General features: G+C 37.6%; 1 protein-coding gene across 38 annotated transcripts in view; it reads right to left on the reverse strand.

Annotated features, from left to right (window-relative positions):
- PTK2 (protein tyrosine kinase 2) overlaps positions 1-18,748 on the reverse strand; it is a 344,711-nt gene that overhangs the window by 252,970 nt on the left and 72,993 nt on the right. For 14 of the 38 annotated variants that reach the window (XM_032246797.1, XM_032246816.1, XM_032246780.1 and 11 more), the window contains exons 4-5: positions 11,025-11,113; positions 6,193-6,511 (exon numbers count right to left, since the gene is read on the reverse strand). The exons of 13 other annotated variants lie outside the window; for them this stretch is intronic. In XM_032246797.1, the coding sequence (XP_032102688.1) occupies positions 6,193-6,292 (100 nt within the window). In that variant the 5' untranslated portion in view covers positions 6,293-6,511; positions 11,025-11,113. The remainder of the gene's footprint in view (positions 1-6,192; positions 6,512-11,024; positions 11,114-18,748) is intronic. 11 more of the 38 variants (XM_032246894.1, XM_032246916.1, XM_032246868.1 and 8 more) reach the window with 1 other exon arrangement.

The following is an 18,748-nucleotide window of genomic DNA, read 5'->3' on the forward strand; positions in this document are numbered from 1 at the left end:
TGAAGCTGGAAACCATCATTCTCAGCTAACTGACACAAGAACAGAAAACCAAACACCGCATGTTCTCACTCATAAGTGGGCATTGGACAATGAGAACAACTGGACACAGGGAGGGGAACATCACAAACTGGGGTCTGTTGGAAGACCGGGGGGGAGCTGAGGGAGGGATAGCAGGGGGTAGGGAGATTGAGGAGGGTTAACAGTAGGAGAAATACCTAATGTAGGTGACGGGGGGATGGAGGCAGCAAACCGCCATGGCATGTGTATACCTATGTAACAGTCCTGCACAATCCACACATGTACCCCAGAACTTAAAGTATAATTTAAAAAAAGAAAGAAAAGATATGTGAAACTGTATATGCAGACAACCCACAGTAAGGAAAATAGATAATCTATTACAATAGCATTTCAACTCTTAGGGCTTTGAAGACTTTAAGTGGTGAAGTATATTCCTCAGAATTTCAAGACTAAATAATCTCTACCTTGAGCCATTATGTGATTTCCATGAGCAAGACCCTATAGATTACAGGACAGCTAAAACTTCACCTAAATCCCCAAAATAAAAATTTAAAGAACAAGCCCAATCTAGTATCTGAGCCTACAACTGAAGAAGGTTGGAAATTTTACAGAAGTAGTGCATATCAAGAAAACCTTTATAGGCAGTGACATGTGAACAAGATCTTGAAGGGGAGCAGTATCTGTCATTTAATAACAAGGATTGTGCTTAGCTCCTCACAACTATAGGATTCTTAAGTCACCACAGTTCAGTATCTGTAAAGTGGGAGTTGAAATAATAAAGTGTTAGCAACATATATGAAACAAAGTTAGCATTCAATAGACAATGATAGTTGTCAAAGAAGGATGAAGTGAATTTTCTAAAGGGAAGAAAAGGGGAGTTCAAAGTAGGAATATTCTTCAAACAGAAATCCACTGAGACCCTCCCATGTAATCATTAGTTAGTCTTAATCAACATCTTTCCTGTTATCCCCCATATCTTTATGAATGCTTGTTAAAAAAGAAAACCAAAGATGACTAGTCTTACTACGGTAACATCTGGTATATATGAAATGTATGCTTAATCCAATAACCAAATTAAACACAAATGTTCATTTAAAAATTTCCCCTAAATCTTGTCCTATAAAAAAAAAAAGACTGGGGTTTTTCCTAAACTGAAAATACACCATCAGTATACAACTCCATTATGAACTTACATAAAAGTTAAAATAAGAATATACAATCGTCAGGGGCTGTTACCGTCTCACTGATGTGAAGGTTTGTTATACAGGTAAACTTGTGCCCTGGGGTTTATTGCACAGATTATTTCACCATCCAGGTATTAAGCTGAGTACCCAACAGTTATTTTTTTTGCTCCTCTCCTTCCTCTCACCCTCCACCCTCAAGTAAATCCCAGTATATGTTGTTCTTTTCTTTGTAGACAAGTGTTTTTTAATTTCCACAAAAATTTCCATGACTCTCATTTGCTTCTAATGACTGAAACCTCTGTTGCTCCCAGAAGACAGGATTTAATTCATTCATCTGTTTAAAGTAAGTTTTAGGCACTGGGAATGCAGCAATAAGCAAGACAGGTTCTCCTTGTCGCACAGGATGTACATGTCACTGGGGGGCAGTGGCTAAACCAAACAAGTAAATAAATAAGCCACAGAGTGTGTCAGATAGTGGTTAAGAGCAAATAGAAAGACAAGGCAGATAACAGGGATGCGGGTACAATGATGGCAGGAGGATGAGCCCATTTTAAATAGTGTAATCCGGCTGGGTGTGGTGGTGCGTACCTGTAATCTCAGCACTTTGTGAGGCGGAGATGGGCAGATTGCTTGAGCCTATGAGTTTGAGACCAGCCTGGGTGACAGAGCAAGACCCTGCCACATACATATATAGGTACACACACACACATAGTGCGATCAAAGAAGAACACACTTTAGGTTTCTCATATAATTTATTGCCCAAACCAGGACACTTAGGAGGTTGGGAATGGGAGTGCTAAACACGTGGAACACTGGGTCAGTAACCACAACATGGGGCATGTTGTTATTCTCCTTCACTTAGAAGGTCATATTTGAGCAAAAGCCCCATAACCAGGTCAGGCGCAGTGGCTCACACCTGTAATCTCAGCACTTTGGGAGGCTGAGGCAAGCAGATTACCTGAGGTCAAGAGTTTGAGACCAGCCTGGCCAACATGATAAAAACCCCGTCTCTATTTAAAAATATATAAAAATTTGCAGAGAGTGGTAGCAGGAGCCTGTAATCCCAGCTACTCGGGATGCTGGGGCAGGAGAATCACCTGAACCCAGGAGGTGGAGGCTGCAGGGAGCTGAGCTCGTGCCACTGCACTCCAGCTGGTGACAAGAGCAAACCTTGGTCTCAAAAAACAAACAAAAAAAACCTATCCACTGACGGCTTTAAAACTATATACAAAGAAGAAAAAATTAGGCAAAACTAGCAGCCTCTTCACCAAATACTAATAATGAGGACAAGAAAAAAGAATATGAGAGATAAAGTTTAACACCCAATGCCTTATGTTTGTGGATGAGCTGGTGTTACTAATACTCAAAATAGAAATGAAAAGGGAGAGTTCACCACAGTCTTTCTGTTACGACATCTGTTGAGATAATCAGAAGGAGGCACATTTCCCACAGGAGGATATTTAAAGGCCAATTCACTCCTCTCAGGGAGCTATTTTTAAGGAATGTGGATTAATATTGATCTGCAAACTGCGGCTTCTTTCTAGTGGGCCTCACTTTTAACCCATGCCTGTGTCTCTGGTTAAACAACCACTTGGTAGGCATGAAGAACTGGAAATATAGTCATAACCCCGATTCACTTTCTTCTAGCCATTCTCCCCAGCAAGACCCTTTGCTCTACCTATACAATCGACTTGGAATTTTCTTCTTCCAAGCAGCCACTTGACTAACTCCGGTATTTCCTTCAGGTCTTCAATAAAATGCACCCTATATAAAATGTATTCATTCATTAAAGTAATAACCATTGTGTCAACTATTTGTCAAGAAGGAAAAAACCAGACATTATCTCTGTTAAGTTTACAGTCTAATAGACAACAGAAATCCAAACAAGTAAAATATATAATGATAAATCACAGTAAATGCTATACAAGACCAGAAGAAAAGGATATAGGAGGGAACATTAGAGAAAACTTGGCTTAGACTGAGGGGAATGAGAGCACTGGAGCGAGATTCCCACAGTAATATTTGCATTTTAATAAAACTACCATGCATTCTACTCTGAGATATATATTTTTATTTGCACCCTAGTCATTTATTCATTCAACAAATATTTAACAAGCACCTATTATGTGCCAAGCCCAGTATACCTCGCGTATGGCAGTGAGTAAAAGATGAAGACTCCTACTTCCTCATGGGGCTCATTTAAGCTGAGACCTAAAAGGAGTTGGCTAGTAGGAGAATGCAGAGATCATGATTCTAGGAAGTAGGATAGGAGTTGGCTATTAAGAGAATGCAGAGATCATGATTCCAGCAAGGTGCAACAGAAGGTGTAAAGGCAGAAAGGAAGAGTTTGGGGTGTTCGAGACACTGAAAAGCCAAAATAACTGTGCTATTAATGAGCAACAGGACAATGGCCGAAAGCTGGGAGAAATTAAAAAAGAGAACAGACCAGGATTTAACAACCAAATCTGACACTCTTTAGTTCTTCCCAGACTTTCAAAAAGATAAAATAAAAAAAATGTAAAAACTGATATAATCAAATAACTCCCCAAACAGGGCTTTCTGCACTTGATAGTCTTACAACCTAAAAGAGCACTGTCAACATTTACATTTTATTCAATATTCTGACTCAAAACTATCTTTAAACCTAGAAAATCATGATGTAGTTGAACCCATGTTAAATCAAAGTCCTTCTGAATACCTGAAAATGTAATCTTCCTTGGATGGGACCTACGGTGGATTCTTTACATTAAATTCAACCGCACAATGAGCTTGGTTCAAAAAACACCCCAGGATGCTTTAAGGATACCTTAAAGGTTTCAGTTCAAGGTATACAAATATAGTCTGCTCTATTATTTTTAGCATGTCCTGGTATTTTATGTGTCTTCTTAAATTGGGACACTGCTGTGCTTTTTGAGGTTAATGCAACTGATAAAATCAAATGTGTGGTTTAGAATGTCTAACTGCAGATAGACATTTGTATATTCTTTGGATTTAAGCTTTTTACTTTGTCTTTATCTACAAGTTGTAACTTTTATACTTGAATATAACCAATTCAGACAATTCCTATACACCAAGATCTTTCTCCTTACCACACAGATAAAAATTAACCAGCATAAAAACAAGGTTTCCTGCCTTCCTGTCCTGGTACAATAGTAACATGAGGAGAGAGAGTAGTTTACTAAGATAGTTACACACTGGGCAATCACAGTGGAAACAGTGTGTGCCGCACCAAGAAGGGACAGGATGACAGTTCCTAGGTTTTGTGAGAACCTCCTATGAACAACTCAAAGGCAAAACCATTCATATGATGAGATGGCTTGCTGCAGCCCTACAGATGAAATTGATTCTGACCCTTGACACTGTCTCTACCTTGTCCTATCTTTTATACGTGTGAGCGCTGTTCTCTCTCACCCAACCCTAACTCTATTATAATGCATATTTCAGTTAAAAATAGTTTTACTCATTTGCTCTGACAGCCAGCAAACTTAATGGGAAAACAAATTGTTTCCATCAATTGCTTTGGGGTGAGCAAAAACACTACAATCTCCCTTTTCTTCCAAAGTTCACAGTTTTAAAGTCACACTGAATAAAAAGAAAATCAGTAGCTGATAATTTAATATCCCATTGGTACTGGATGTGTAGATCTTGAATCTAGCTTAGGCTTTGTGAAGGAAATCAGAGAGCCTTATTGTTAATGATCAGTGCTAACAGAATGTTATCACACAATGGAGGTGGCATTATGCAAATGAGCCCCAGCAAATCTACGAAAAGACCAAAATTTTCAACAAGTATAGAACTATTTGGCTCTGAACACTATTCATCACACTCACTTACACCATACATTTCTGATGCTGAGAAACTAAAATTGTAAAAAGTTCTCATTCCCAAAGCCCTTTAAAATCCAAGAGTGTGAATTTTACTCAGCAAAATATTTACTCTGAATATCTAATTACATACTCAAGTGAACAAAGTGAATACTAAAATAGTTCTAATAGCACATGTTTTATAAATGTTTAAAAGCCTAGGAAAGAATCAAAGATGACAGGAACAACTAGATAAATAAAAACCATTTCAATGGTAAAACTGTAGTTTGGTGCTAACACATCAATATCCCAGAGGTACTAAAATTCTTGCCCTAAAAACTAAAATGAATCAGTCTATACCCCTACTTATAAAATTGCATCCTTTTACAACAGTGCAGGTTCCTCCTTTTAAAAAATCTTTCCTAAGTGGAGTAAATATTTAAATATATTTGAAATAACAATAAATATTTTTATTATATTCTTAAGAACTTTATCTCCTAACTTAAATATTCTTTACCACTGTAAGCAAAACAGCTGAATTTATTTGCTTTTAGTCATGCACACATTATACAGCATTTTTGACTTCTAAATATGTTTCCCAAATACGGTCTTGAATGTTACAGTGTAAATGCTATATTTTATATTTACATTTTTATATGAATAAAAACCCTAACATTAAAAAAGAAAATTCTTTATGCATGGTATTCCTAAGCCCATCTTACAAAAATATAGAGTTTCAAGACAAATATACAATCTTTACAGTGGGTAAAGGAAACCAATTTTTAAAATAAGAAAATCCATGTTACTCTTATTTCCTACAGCCTCTCTTTTATTTCCTAAAATTTAAGTTAAAATTCCTCTCTTTATTTCCTAAAACTTCCATATTACAGAATAAATACATGTCTTAATTAAAAGAAAAAATAAAACTTTTAAGAGACACAGGATAGAGCATTAAAGGATAGCTTAACTCAAAATGCTTTTCCATAAAAAAGATTTTCATTTACTATTTGAAAAGCTATCTAATTGGTTTTATGTAATAGCTGTAAAACCATACCAAATCAATTCCCATTTTCCCTCAAATTTTAACTGTAAATCTATCAAAATAAATTCTGAAAAACATTTATCCACCTTTCGGTACAAAAGCATGAATTTAAACATAACTAAACATATTTTTAAGTTATTTATACCTTTAGCCCAACACACTGGAAATGGACTACAGCCGCTTTTCTCCATATAGATGGCACCTGCTGGTTTCAGGGCCTCTTGGCCTGCCAGTTCCAACAACATACACACAATCCTATAAAGATCAAGCCAGGAGTCCGCACACAAAGTCTCAGTTCCTCGCTGTGACAGTATTTGCTTCGATCCACAAGCAAGACTAAGGTTCCCCTGTGGGCTCCTTTTTTCAGAGTTTGAAGCAAAATTTGGGAGGTGTTCCTTCTGCAATATTTTCCAGCAGCTTGAAGGATGCCTCTCAGTTACAGAATCTTCTCATGCTTCCGCAATCTGAAACACAGACCATCCTGGCTAGATTAAGCTACTGAACAGAATGAAACCAGCTAGTAATGTGACCCCATGGGTCTGTGTTCCTAAATTCATTCAGGGAAGGAGAAAGAGGGAGGGAAAAAAGGGAGGAGAAAAAGAAGGCCAGTAGCCAGTAACTTATTAATATGCTAATCTCACCCTTCTGTTCAATTCATCCAGCCGTCTTCTGTTTACAAAACTGACAACCAATTCTAAAATTGAGTAAGCTGAAAATCAAGTCTGACCCAGATCATGTCTGTACATGGCTTCTCAAATCATTTTTGTTTTCAAAGTCATGCCTTTGTCAGTTTACTAACCTAATTCTGACCTTGGAGTTAAAATAATTACTTGGATGAAATAAAAATCCTTTCTGGGGGAAAAAAAAAAATCCTGATTTATCTATGTCTCTGTGTCTCTATGTACCCAAATATTTTTGTAGTAAAATATTTTTCCTGGTTGGTACTTTCATAGTAAGAGTATAAATTTAAAAAAAAATCTCAAAAACATAAAATCAAGAATTTGAGGTAGCCACATTCTTTAAAATTAGCTTGGGGAATATTTAGGAATCCAAGATACATGATTTCCTTTCTTAGTTTCAAAACACAGCAAGTAATAAACTCATACTAGAGAAGTAAGACAGGAAAACACCCTTACAATCTGATACTAGCAACTTTTAAAAATGCAGAGCTACTTAGTTTTTCCATTCAAACTGTGAGATAGTCAAGGCCATCTCAAAAATTTGGCCATCTGAACACATTCTACTTCAGCAGTAAGATAATTAGTAACTAGGCTCCTGGTGCCTTTGTTCTCCGAACATACATAAGACACACTGAGGCTCTACACAGTTCTAGCTTTCCTAAATGTGGGTAATTCTATTAGTAATACACTTGTATAAACCAATCAAAAATCAAGTATTTTACTTAACAGTGAAAACAGCCTAGGCGTTTATGAAGTCACTAACTTCTGAAAACAATAGCTTAACAAAGGCTGAGAAGAACAAGAGGCTTATTTGTGTTCGGTGATGCCCCAAGACAGTTGTTTCATTTCTAACATGCTACTCTTGATGATGGCTTTGTCTCTAGATTGACTTTCAGGTTCCTAACAGTAGCCAGAGTTCAAGTGACCTCTTCTATGCTCCACTGAAAACACATCATTCACCAGCGTGAACTCTGACCCCAGGAAATACTGGGAAGAAAGGGGCTCCAGTAAGACACAAGCAAGCTAGTGAGGAGGAAACAAGCAACAGATCAACTAGAAAACACAAAAAATATCCCCAGCCTCCACCATTACTAAGAGACCAAGACTGTAAAGGGCGACTGCCATGATGGGAAGGATAACAGCACATCCACCAGCAAGCGTATCTGACATACTCCTGTGAGAATGCACTAGAGTTTAATCTGAGCCATCGACTAACAGATTGTACAAATAGTCCAAGGAAATTGAGTCCATCTTGGAACTTATGGATCTCAAAAGCTACCATCATTAATTACCCACAATTATATTCTACACACTAAGTACTGATTACATGTAATTTTCACATCTTTTAAGCAAACTTGGTATTATATTTCTTTTAAAAATGAGAGCACTAAGACTAAAGACAGGGTCACATGACTCAGAAGAGGCACAGGAGTTACCGAGCCCGCTTGCCCATCTACGATGCCGGGGTCTTCACACCACAGCACACCACCCCTACCCCAGGAAGGATTTTTGAGTCAGACTGAACAGCTGCCACAGGACCAGTTGAGCAGGAGTTAGAGTGGTATATGCACAGGGTGGTGGTATCTGGAGCTAATGCAGTAGCAGGAACAGAGAGGAGAGGACAAACAAGAAAAGGGAATGAAGAAAATGAGGGAGAGGGGTGAATCCAGTCTCTGACTTTAAAGCTCCATCTCTATGACCAGTAGATGGGGCTTTCTCTACTAACCCTGCAACTACTTCATAATTTATTTCAACATCCAAATATCATCTCCTAATATACAAGATCTTAAGAGTACGGGAAGATAAGATATGAAAGAGCATAAATTCTGCAGACCAGAGACCAAGATGACTTAAGCAGAGACCAGACTGAAGCAGCGCCTATGGAAATGTTAGGAACCAACTCACACCACTGAGAAACGCTGAAGAGGATACAGGTGATACTGTGAACAATAACCTATACCCTTTATTGAGCAACTATAGTTATATATAAAATAACTGTATTTAATCCATAACACAATCTCAGTGAAGCAGCTACTTCCCTGTTTTCATAGAAGACGAAAATGAAGTTCAGAGAAGTCAAGCAACTTGTCCAAGGTCAAAGAGCTGCAAAATGAGGCAAGTACTAGCTAGTTTGGTGATACAGCGATTATTATTTTATTCCTGCTAAATATTAAAGACAAATTATTCTTTTAAATTCCTAATCCAGGGACATCTTGAAAAGAACAGAAATAGACTACAGTTAACGGCAACATAGGTGAAAAGAGTAAGCAGTCCTCTATGTTCTCTTATTTATGAATTCTACATACTAATATAAAAGCCACCCATTTATTTAAAAGTTCTCTGATCTTTACATCAAACTCTTTTAGTACTGGCATATTTTAAAGCAATTCTGGTAAATCCTACCTGAAAAGTAAACTCCCACCCTTTACCTTCAAGATATAGCCAGAATGCATGTATTTCTTACCACATCTCCTGCCCTCACCCCAGGCCAGGCTGCCTAGATTACAGCCATAGGCCTCCTACCCGGTTCTCTGCTCCAGCTCTGGCCGCCCTATACTCTATTCAGAACCCTTCTGAGTTGTGCACTGATCCTTCCAAAACATCAATCACATAATTTTACTTCTCTGCTTAAAACTCACCAACAGTCCCCCAACTTTTCCAGAATCAGCACCTACATACTTAGCACAGTCTGTAAGGCCATGTGTGATATGGCTCCCCTCTGTCTTGGCCTCATCACCAAGGATCCCCTAATTTCCTTGGCACCAACCACGCTGACCTCCTCGCCACTCCCTGCCCTCCTCTGCACTGCCTGTCCTTCTATGTGGGACACTCTTGCCCCGCATTATCCACATGGCTTGCTCCCTTTCCCCTGCCCCAACTTTGTTCAAATGATGCCTACTCGACAAGGCCTATCCAGACCACCACATCTGAAGCTGGATGGCCCATCTGCTCTCCCTGCTTCATTTTACTCCCAAAGCACTTACACCTTCTAAAACACCTCATGATTTACTTAAACATTCAAATTATTGCCTGGCTGCCCCCACTACCATGCAAGTACCATGACAGAAGGAAATTCTGTCTGTTCTGTACATATTGTCTCCAGGGCCTTCCTAAAACAGTAACAGGTGTAGGCCACATCCCACCCACCTTCCTATTACCTCTAAGTAATGAAAAGATGGCAAAGAGAATTTCTGTTTTCTTTTCAAGCCCATGGCCACAGAGAAGGTATATGTATGTGCTGGACGTCAGTGACAGTATGGCTTGCCTCCATGCTGGGCACTGCTTCACTTCCAGATCTCAGTACAGTACGAAGGCTTAGTACATATTTATTGAATAAATAACTGAATTAAAACCTTGCTTTCTCAAGAACATGAGAAAATAAAAATTGACATAAAGTCTACGAAAATTATATGAACTGTCTCTCCTCACTCACCCCATATAAAAAATAAATCACATAATTGTAGTATTCTGATACTCTTATTAAAATTTTCACCACAAATTTTAACAAAGCACAAATGAAAACAGCGTGTGAGATTAGATAAAATCATTAGGGTTGCAAACAACGTTATAAGCAAGATCAGTAAGCATAAGGGGAACTCTAAACCCCTTCATACGATGTACAATTTTGTCCAATCTGGCCTGGTCATGTATGAGAAGGCCCCTGGGAATGAACTATTAGGAGATGAACTACTTACAAACGTCACCAAAAGCAGTTCACAAAAATAGCAGCCTGACTTTCACATTTCTCATCTAATTGTCATAATCTTGCCTCTCTTAAGGAATACCAAACAACAAGGCTGCACTTCGTGGCAAAGTAAAGCACTAATAAATGCTTTTATGCCAGTGGACAGGAGTAATGTAAAAGAAAATTATTATTCATATTATACATGTGTATTCCTAAATATATCATCCTTCACCTCTTTTATGCTTGCATTAATCAGTTACAGATTTAAATAACTTTGACACTTCTACAATATGGTTCCTCCAAGCAGCACTTAATAATTACAATATATCCTAACTTTAGAATGTCAGATATCTTATACTGAGCTTATTTCCAGTAAGATTACTAATTACTGTTTCTGTCATTTTGTCTTGCTGTTTCCACCACAAAAACAATTTTTCAAAAATTTTAGTCTATCAACAAAAATTATGACTTCATTAAGATTAAAGAAATATTAGTCATAATAAACCTAATCGCCTTCCGAAGACAGAAAACAGGAAATACCAACAAATTTCAAAAGGTGACAGTATTGGCATTATTCACTTTCTTTGCAAAGTTTCTCAACAATTACTATACCTCCCTTCCGTTATTCTCGAGGAACTCTGGGGAAACTGCGGAAGGCACTGAATATGTAACTAGAAGATCCAAAGGAGCCCCAGTTCTGCCTGTGAGACAAAGAAAATCATTTCAACATCCTGAACTTCAGTTTCTTCATCTGTAAAATGAGGACAGTAACAATACCTAGCACTTATTGAGTACTATGTGCCAGTCACAAAATAGCATAATAGCAACACTAATAATGATGGAAATGTGATTATTTTGACATGATGATACCAGGTTAAGGCTAACTCTGTGCCAAGCCTTCTTCCAAGTACTTTAAAAATGTTGACTCATCTACTTATCTTAACAAACTACCCATGGGGTAGATACTGTTATCCTCATTTTACAAATGAAGAAATCGAAGCACAGAGAGGCTAGGTAACTTAAAGTCACAATGTCACACAGCTTTTGAGTTGCAAAGCTGGAAATCTAAATCATGCAGTCTGGCTAGAGTCCATGTACTTCACCAATTTGCTGCAGTGCTTTACACCTATTTTCTCAATTAATACTTTTAACAACCAAAAACATAGATGATATTACAATCCATGTATGACACATGAACAAACAGAAGAACAGAGAAATTAAGTAACATACCTAATATCACAACTAATTGGTCAGTTGCAGAGCTGGGATATGCATCAGGCATTTGGGCATCAGGCATTTGGACACCAGCCAGATCACACAGTTACACCACCACCTATTGTATCACCTATCTCCAGATGCTACAAAGGTTTCCAGAGAAGAGTCTAGAAACAGGCCTCTAAAGGGTAAATGAGTCACAGTGAGGACCAATGGGACAAAGAAAGCATGAGAAGAGGCACAGCAAAGAATACGGGACAGGTAAACTGCTCTTATCCCCATGCAACACCCTAATTCACCAAACTGTGAAACTCATGCGATAGTCCTCTGGTGTCAGCAATCCTGCTCCAATATAAATTCCGATAAAAGCCATCACACTACATGCCATACATGTAGCTAGTACTTGACAGAGGTATCAAAATCGCCTGAAAAGAAATATAACCACTGAATTAAGCAACACTAAAATACATAAAATAGATGGGAAAATGCAACTCGTACCATGAAAATCTTATTTAATATTTCTGCCAATTGGGTAAGACAATAATTATCTTTTACAATGTGTATTCTCAAGTACCTATAAAATTAAAGGGATAAAAACTATTTCCTTTCATCATCTAAAAAGGCAAAGACAATAAAACCCTGACCTTATTAATCTAAGCAGTATTTTCATGGACTCTAATTAATGACAATTTCTTATATCTGTTTTGCCATACAGACAGAGATCAAAGCTAAAAATCAGATTTAGAAACTGTTAAGGGGTTAACTGCTATAATTGTTTTTTTCTTAAAGGCTCCTGAAATCTGTAATAAGATGTTGCATTAGTTTTTCAGTTGCAGTGGTAGAAGCATGATGACACAGGACAGGATAAGCAGCTCACCAAAATTTTCAATCTATCCATATATGTTATAAAACAAAGGGATTTTTTTTGCCTATACTGACTATACTAATGCAAATATCAAAAGGCAATCCAGTAGTTACTTAAAGTTAACATGGCCCAAAACAAATATAAAACTTTTATTTTACGGAAAATGCATATACACTTATGCAATGTATTTCATCACCATGAACTTTTTTTACCCTAAAAACGCAATTTATCCACAGTTTGACTGCTCACCTTATTTAACAAATAGCAACAGTATCAAACAGCTGTGTCTTTCCAAATTAGGTTAACTTTCCAAGCTAACTGAAGCAGAGAAAACCACTGATAAGGATGTAAAGGCTCTCAGTTAGAAATTGGGCTTTGCAGTCCCAGGCATATTAATACTAGTCTAGGGGTCTGATGGTGTCAGGAGGACACCTTGTGGTGAATGTGAATCCCTCTACAACCGGCATTTCTCAGCTCAACGTGAAAAATCAACAATATACAATTTAAATTAATCCCTCATGATGGCCAGAAAAAGTTAACCATTACTACAGTTAGACTCATACTCTGTTTTCAAAAAACATCAGGCTGTTTTCAAAAAATATGTGGCTCACACCTGTAATCCTAGCACTTCAGGAAGCCAAGGCAGGTGGATGACCTGAGATCAGGAGTTCAAGAGCAGCCCGACCAACATGGTGAAAACCCATCTCTACTAAATAAAAAAAAATTGGCCGGCCGTGGTGCCGCATGCTTGATCCCGGCTACTCGAGAGGCTAAGGCAGGAAAATGGCTTGAACCCAGGAGGCAGAGGTTGCAGTGAGCCGAGATTGCACCACCGTACTCCAGCCTGGGCAACAAGAGTGAAACTCCATCTCAAAAAAAAAAAAAAAAAAATATATATAAAAATATATATATATATATATATATATGAATAATATATAAATATTATATATATTTAAAATATCTATGTATAATAGCATCTAGTATGGACCCATCCCTCCTCATATCTATATTCCAAACGACAGACATAAATAAGACAGCTTTTCTTCTTTCCAAACAGAGCTACACAGTAGTTGGCTTTTTTTGGTCAATTTCTCTCCCATATGCTTTTGGTTTTGTCATGCTTGTGTCAATGTATGCTATTCCAGCTTACCAAGAAATTTCAGGAGTCACTTTTCCAATTCTATCTAAAAATTTGTATCATTAAAAAATGTTAAAACCAACCTAACACCCATTATGATAGCTGCTATTAAAATATATATATAGAAAATAACATTTGGTAAGGATATGAAGAAAACTGAAACCCTTGAGCACTGTTGGTGGGAATGTAAAGTGGTACAAGTGCTATGGAAAACAACATGGAGGTTCCTAAAAATATTAAAACTAGAACCACCATAAAGATTCAGCAATTCCACTTCTGGGTATAATCCAGAGAACTGAAAGCAGGGTCTGGAAGAGATATTCATACACCCATATTCATTGCAGCATTATTCACAATAGCCAAAAAGGTAGAAGTAACCCAGGTGTTCATCCACAAATAAACAAAATGTGGTACATAAACTCAATGAAATATTATTCAGCCTTAAAAAGGAAAGAAATTCTAATGCCAGCTGCACCTTGAGGACATTACACTAAGTGAAATAAGCCAGTCACAAAAGAATAAATAACATCTGATTCCACTTATATAACATATCTAACATAGTCAAATTTATGGAAGTAGGTAGTAGTAGCACGGTGGTTTCCAGGGGATGGGGGTAGAAGAAGAGAAGTTGCTTTATGGGCATAGAGCTTCACATTTTCAAGATGAAAACAATTCTAGAGATCTGTTTCACAAAACTGTAATATATTTAATACTACTGCAACAGTACACTTAAAAACTAATAGATTTCAAATTTTTAAAAATTAATTTTTATTACAATTTTTAACTTTAAAAATGTTAAAAGCATTTTAAAAGAGTAAATCTCATTTATATTTTACAACAAACCTACAAATATGATATAATTACATTTACTTTTATAAATTAAGAAAAAAGCTTTGGGAGTTTAAGAACAAGTCTAAAGTGAAAGAGACAGAAAAAAGAGAGAATAACCATTCACTGGCTAAGGGCTTAATATTGTTCCAGCCCTGTACAAGGGGGCTTTTAAATGTGTGTGTTTTAAAATGTAACCCCCTGCTGAGCGTGGTGGCTCTCACCTGTAATCCCAGCACTTTGGGAGGCTGAGGCAGGTGGATTACCTGAGGTCACAATTTTGAGGCCAGCCTGACCAATATAGTGAAACCCCATCTCTATTTTTAAAATAAAAAAATTTTAAAGAAAAATAAAATGTAACCCCCTAATAAACTTGGAGACAACTACTGATACCATTTTCAAGAAAAAGAAAACTGAGGCTCACATACACAAGTAAAGGACTTGTGATACAATTAGATTATAAAAGTAAAAAGTCAAAGCCACATGCAACTCTGAAGTCCAAATGATTTCATCTTTTCCACCAACCTAAATTTAAAGGTCCATTCAGTTTATTTCAAGTATCCCAAAACCCTAAATCTGCCACATAGTATTACATTTGTGACCTTGGCATTTTTTTTAACCTCTCTCTAAACTTAGTTTCTCATCAGTTAAATGAAATTTAAAATGGTATTATTTCTCACAGTTATGATAATTAAATATTATAACCCTAATAAAGGGTTTTGAGGGCACCCAGTACATGAATAAAGGCTCCATGTCACTGTAAGTACATCATTACTGTCTGCCTCTTCTGTGCATAGGCAGTAAGTTAAGCATCAGGGATCCCAAAATAATTGGAACAAAGTCTTATCCCCTAAGGAGTTCACAATCCGTCAGAAGACAAGCACACAGATCAGAGTACTTACAAGTCTAACTTCTGGCAGATTGGTTTAATAAACCTTCAATAAATCACTTCTATGTTTAAGGCAGTTTGAGGCTTAAGTAATAGGTTTATTTGTAATACTAAAACACTGTCAACAGCCTACATGCTCAATAGAAAGGGAATGAATAAATAATGTTTGGAACATCAAAATAAATGACTATTTTAAAACAGTGTTTCTGAAAATTTTTCACTGACATTAAAAAATGCTCATTAACACAAACAAACAAGTATCAAAAGAATAAGGCAGTTCCCAGTCCTAAATGGCAAGGATTTCAAGACAGACATATATTTTAAACTCCTTTGTCTTCTGCCCTATGCTTCAATACGCCACGCTCTTCCTGATTTGTCTTTACGTCTTATTATTTTGTGGCTTCTTAAGGTAAAAACATAGACAACTGAAGCTTTTTTTCCTTTTAGTTATATAAGCACTTAAAGTTATAAAGTTCCCTCTTAAGTATTCTTTCAAGCTGAATGATAAAGATTGATGTTATATTTTTACTATTCTGTTTGAAATAATTTTCTAATTTTGGAACATTTTCTAATTTCTCTTTCAATGTTAGACTCATGTATTATTTAGAAAGGTATTTCATTTCCAAGTACTGAGAACTTTACTAGATGTTGTTTCTTTAAAATATTTGCTTTTTATGTTCATTTATTCTTTTGAACAGAAAATACACCTGCATGGTATATTTGCTTTAAGTTTAATTGGGGAAAAAAAAAAAGAAAAGAAAAGAAAATACAGGCTGGGAGCAGTGACTCACATCTGTAACCCCACCACTTTGGGAGGCTGAGGTGGGTGGATCACTTGAGGCCAGGAGTTTAAGACCAGCCTGAGCATCACAGTGAACTCCCATCTCCACTAAAAATACAAAAATTAGCCAAGTATGGTGGCACATGCCTGTAATCCCGTCTATTCAGGAGGCTAAAGCATAAGAATTGCTTGAACCCAGGAGGTGGAGGTTGCAGTGAGCCAAGATCGTACCACTGCACTCTAGTCTGGGCGGCAGAACCTGACTATCTCCAAAAGAACAAAACCAAATAAATTTTAAAAAAAGGAAAAGAAAAGAAAATACAATTATTATTAAATACATGGTACAAAATTTAAATGGATATGTAATGAACGATAAACATATCCCCTCTTCACCCTATCTTCTTTCCATCACATTCTCTCTACATAGAATCACTCTTTCTAATTTTCGTGTAACCTTCTAGAGGTGTTCCACTCATACACAAGAAAGCATATATGCAGATGCAGTTTCTTTTGCATTACACCAATATAATGTGCTCTACATACTCTTCTATACGCGGTGGCTCACGCCTGTAATCCCAGCACTTTGGGAGGCCGAGGCGGGTGGATCACGAGGTCAAGAGATCGAGACCATCCTGGTCAACATGGGGAAACCCCGTCTCTACTAAAAATACAAAAATTAGCTGGGCATGGTGGCGCGTGCCTGTAATCCCGCCTACTCAGGAGGCTGAGGCAGGAGAATTGCCTGAACCCAGGAGGCGGAGGTTGCGGTTAGCCGAGGTCGCGCCATTGCACTCCAGCCTGGGTAACAAGAGCGAAATTCCGTCTCGGAAAAAAAAAAAAAAATTACTTTAAATGTATCTTCAGCCTAGGCAACATAGTGAAACCCAATCTCTTTTAATAAATAAATAAATATGAAGAAACAATTAACTGGGGGTGGTGGCACATGCCTGTAGTACCAGCTACTCAGGAGGCTGAGGTGAGAGGACTGTGTGAGAGAGAAGAGGCTGAGGCTGCAGTGAGCAATGATTCTGCGACTGCACACCAATCTAGGTGACAGAACAAGATCCTGTGTTAAAAAAAATTAAAAAATAAAAGTATATTGTTCATCACAGATGATTTTTGCATAAATTTGTGATTCTTAAAAATACTGTAGGCCAGGCGCAAGGACTCATGCCTATAATCCCAGCACTTTGGGAGGCCAAGGCAAGAGGATCACTTGAGTCCAGGAGTTTGAGACCAGCCTAGGCAACATAGTGAGATCCTGTCTTTAAAAAAAAATTTTAAAATAGTTGGTTGTGGTGGCACATATCTATAGTCCCAGCTTAAGAGGCTGAGGTGGGAGGACTGCTTGAGCCCAGAAGGTGGAGGCTGTAATGAGCCATGATTGTGCCACTGCACTCCAGCCTGGGCGACAGACTGAGACCCGGTTTCAAAAAAAAAAAAAAGCTGCATTAAATTATTATTTATCTCGACTACTGAGGTTTTTGGTGACTCTAGATTTTATGCCAAGACAAATGCCTTACCCTACTCCTGGCACTATCCAAATGTCCATTTCCACATTCTACTCTTTCCCACTGACCCCCTTCTCCTCAACCACATGACTCTTAGTGGTCTGTGAAACTTAGAAACATCTCTGCTCAATGCATGTTAAACATAATTACTCAATTTTTTAAGTTCCACTCTGAATAAAAGTATGTAACATTTCTTTTTTTCTTTTATTTTTGAGATAAAGTCTGTTGCTCAGGCTGCAGTGGAGTGGTGCAATCTCGGCTCACTGCAACCTTCACCTCCCAGGTTCAAGTGATTCTCGTATCTCAGCCACCCAAGTAAGCTGGGATTACAGGCGCCCACTACCATGCCCGGCTTATTTTTCTATTTTTTAGTAGAAATGGGGTTTTAACATGTTGGCCAGGCTGGTCTCGAACACCTGACCTCAAGTGATCTGCCCACCTCGACCTCCCAAAGTGCTGGGCTTACAGGCATGAGCCACTGCTCCCAGCCTAACATTTTTTTCAAGGACCAGAACTACAGTAAGCAGAACTGTCAAAGCCATATCTACTTTAACTGAAACAATTACAATGTAATTTTTTTACACTGGACTAGCAAACTCTTGAATTCATAAAATGTCTGAACTTTAAAGGAAGCAAGCCATATAAAAATTTATTAGCTAAATCAATATATTATGGATATCTGCATCTCCTATGATACAGCAGAAATAATGTATTCATTCACTCTTTTGCTGTCCAAGGATCCTAACAGCAGCAGCAACTCAAATCAGCTGCCTCATCAGAGCACACAGAAGACAAACAAGAGGGGTGTTTGGACACAGCTAACTTACTAAGATTCCTCCTTCCCTGACTTTTTAAAACCAGTATTTCTAACAATTGTAATGGGGGGGAAAAAAAAGGTGAGATTTCTGAATCCAAGACAGATCCAACGGCTGGCAACAGAAGAGCATTTCCTTTAGAAAAAAATAGAAAAGTTGCATAAAATATAAAAAACATCTTTTCAAAGGCAGCAAGAACAGGAGGGGCTAAAAAACTTCAGCACCACAGAGGCTGAGCAGATCTACAGTTACTTTTACCTTTGGTTTGTATTTACCAATTCTGAGAAAAAGGAG

Source organism: Sapajus apella, unplaced genomic scaffold (assembly GCF_009761245.1).
Source record: "Sapajus apella isolate SASKATOON/1434 unplaced genomic scaffold, GSC_monkey_1.0 scaffold3, whole genome shotgun sequence".
In the NCBI taxonomy this organism is placed as follows: domain Eukaryota; kingdom Metazoa; phylum Chordata; class Mammalia; order Primates; family Cebidae; genus Sapajus; species Sapajus apella.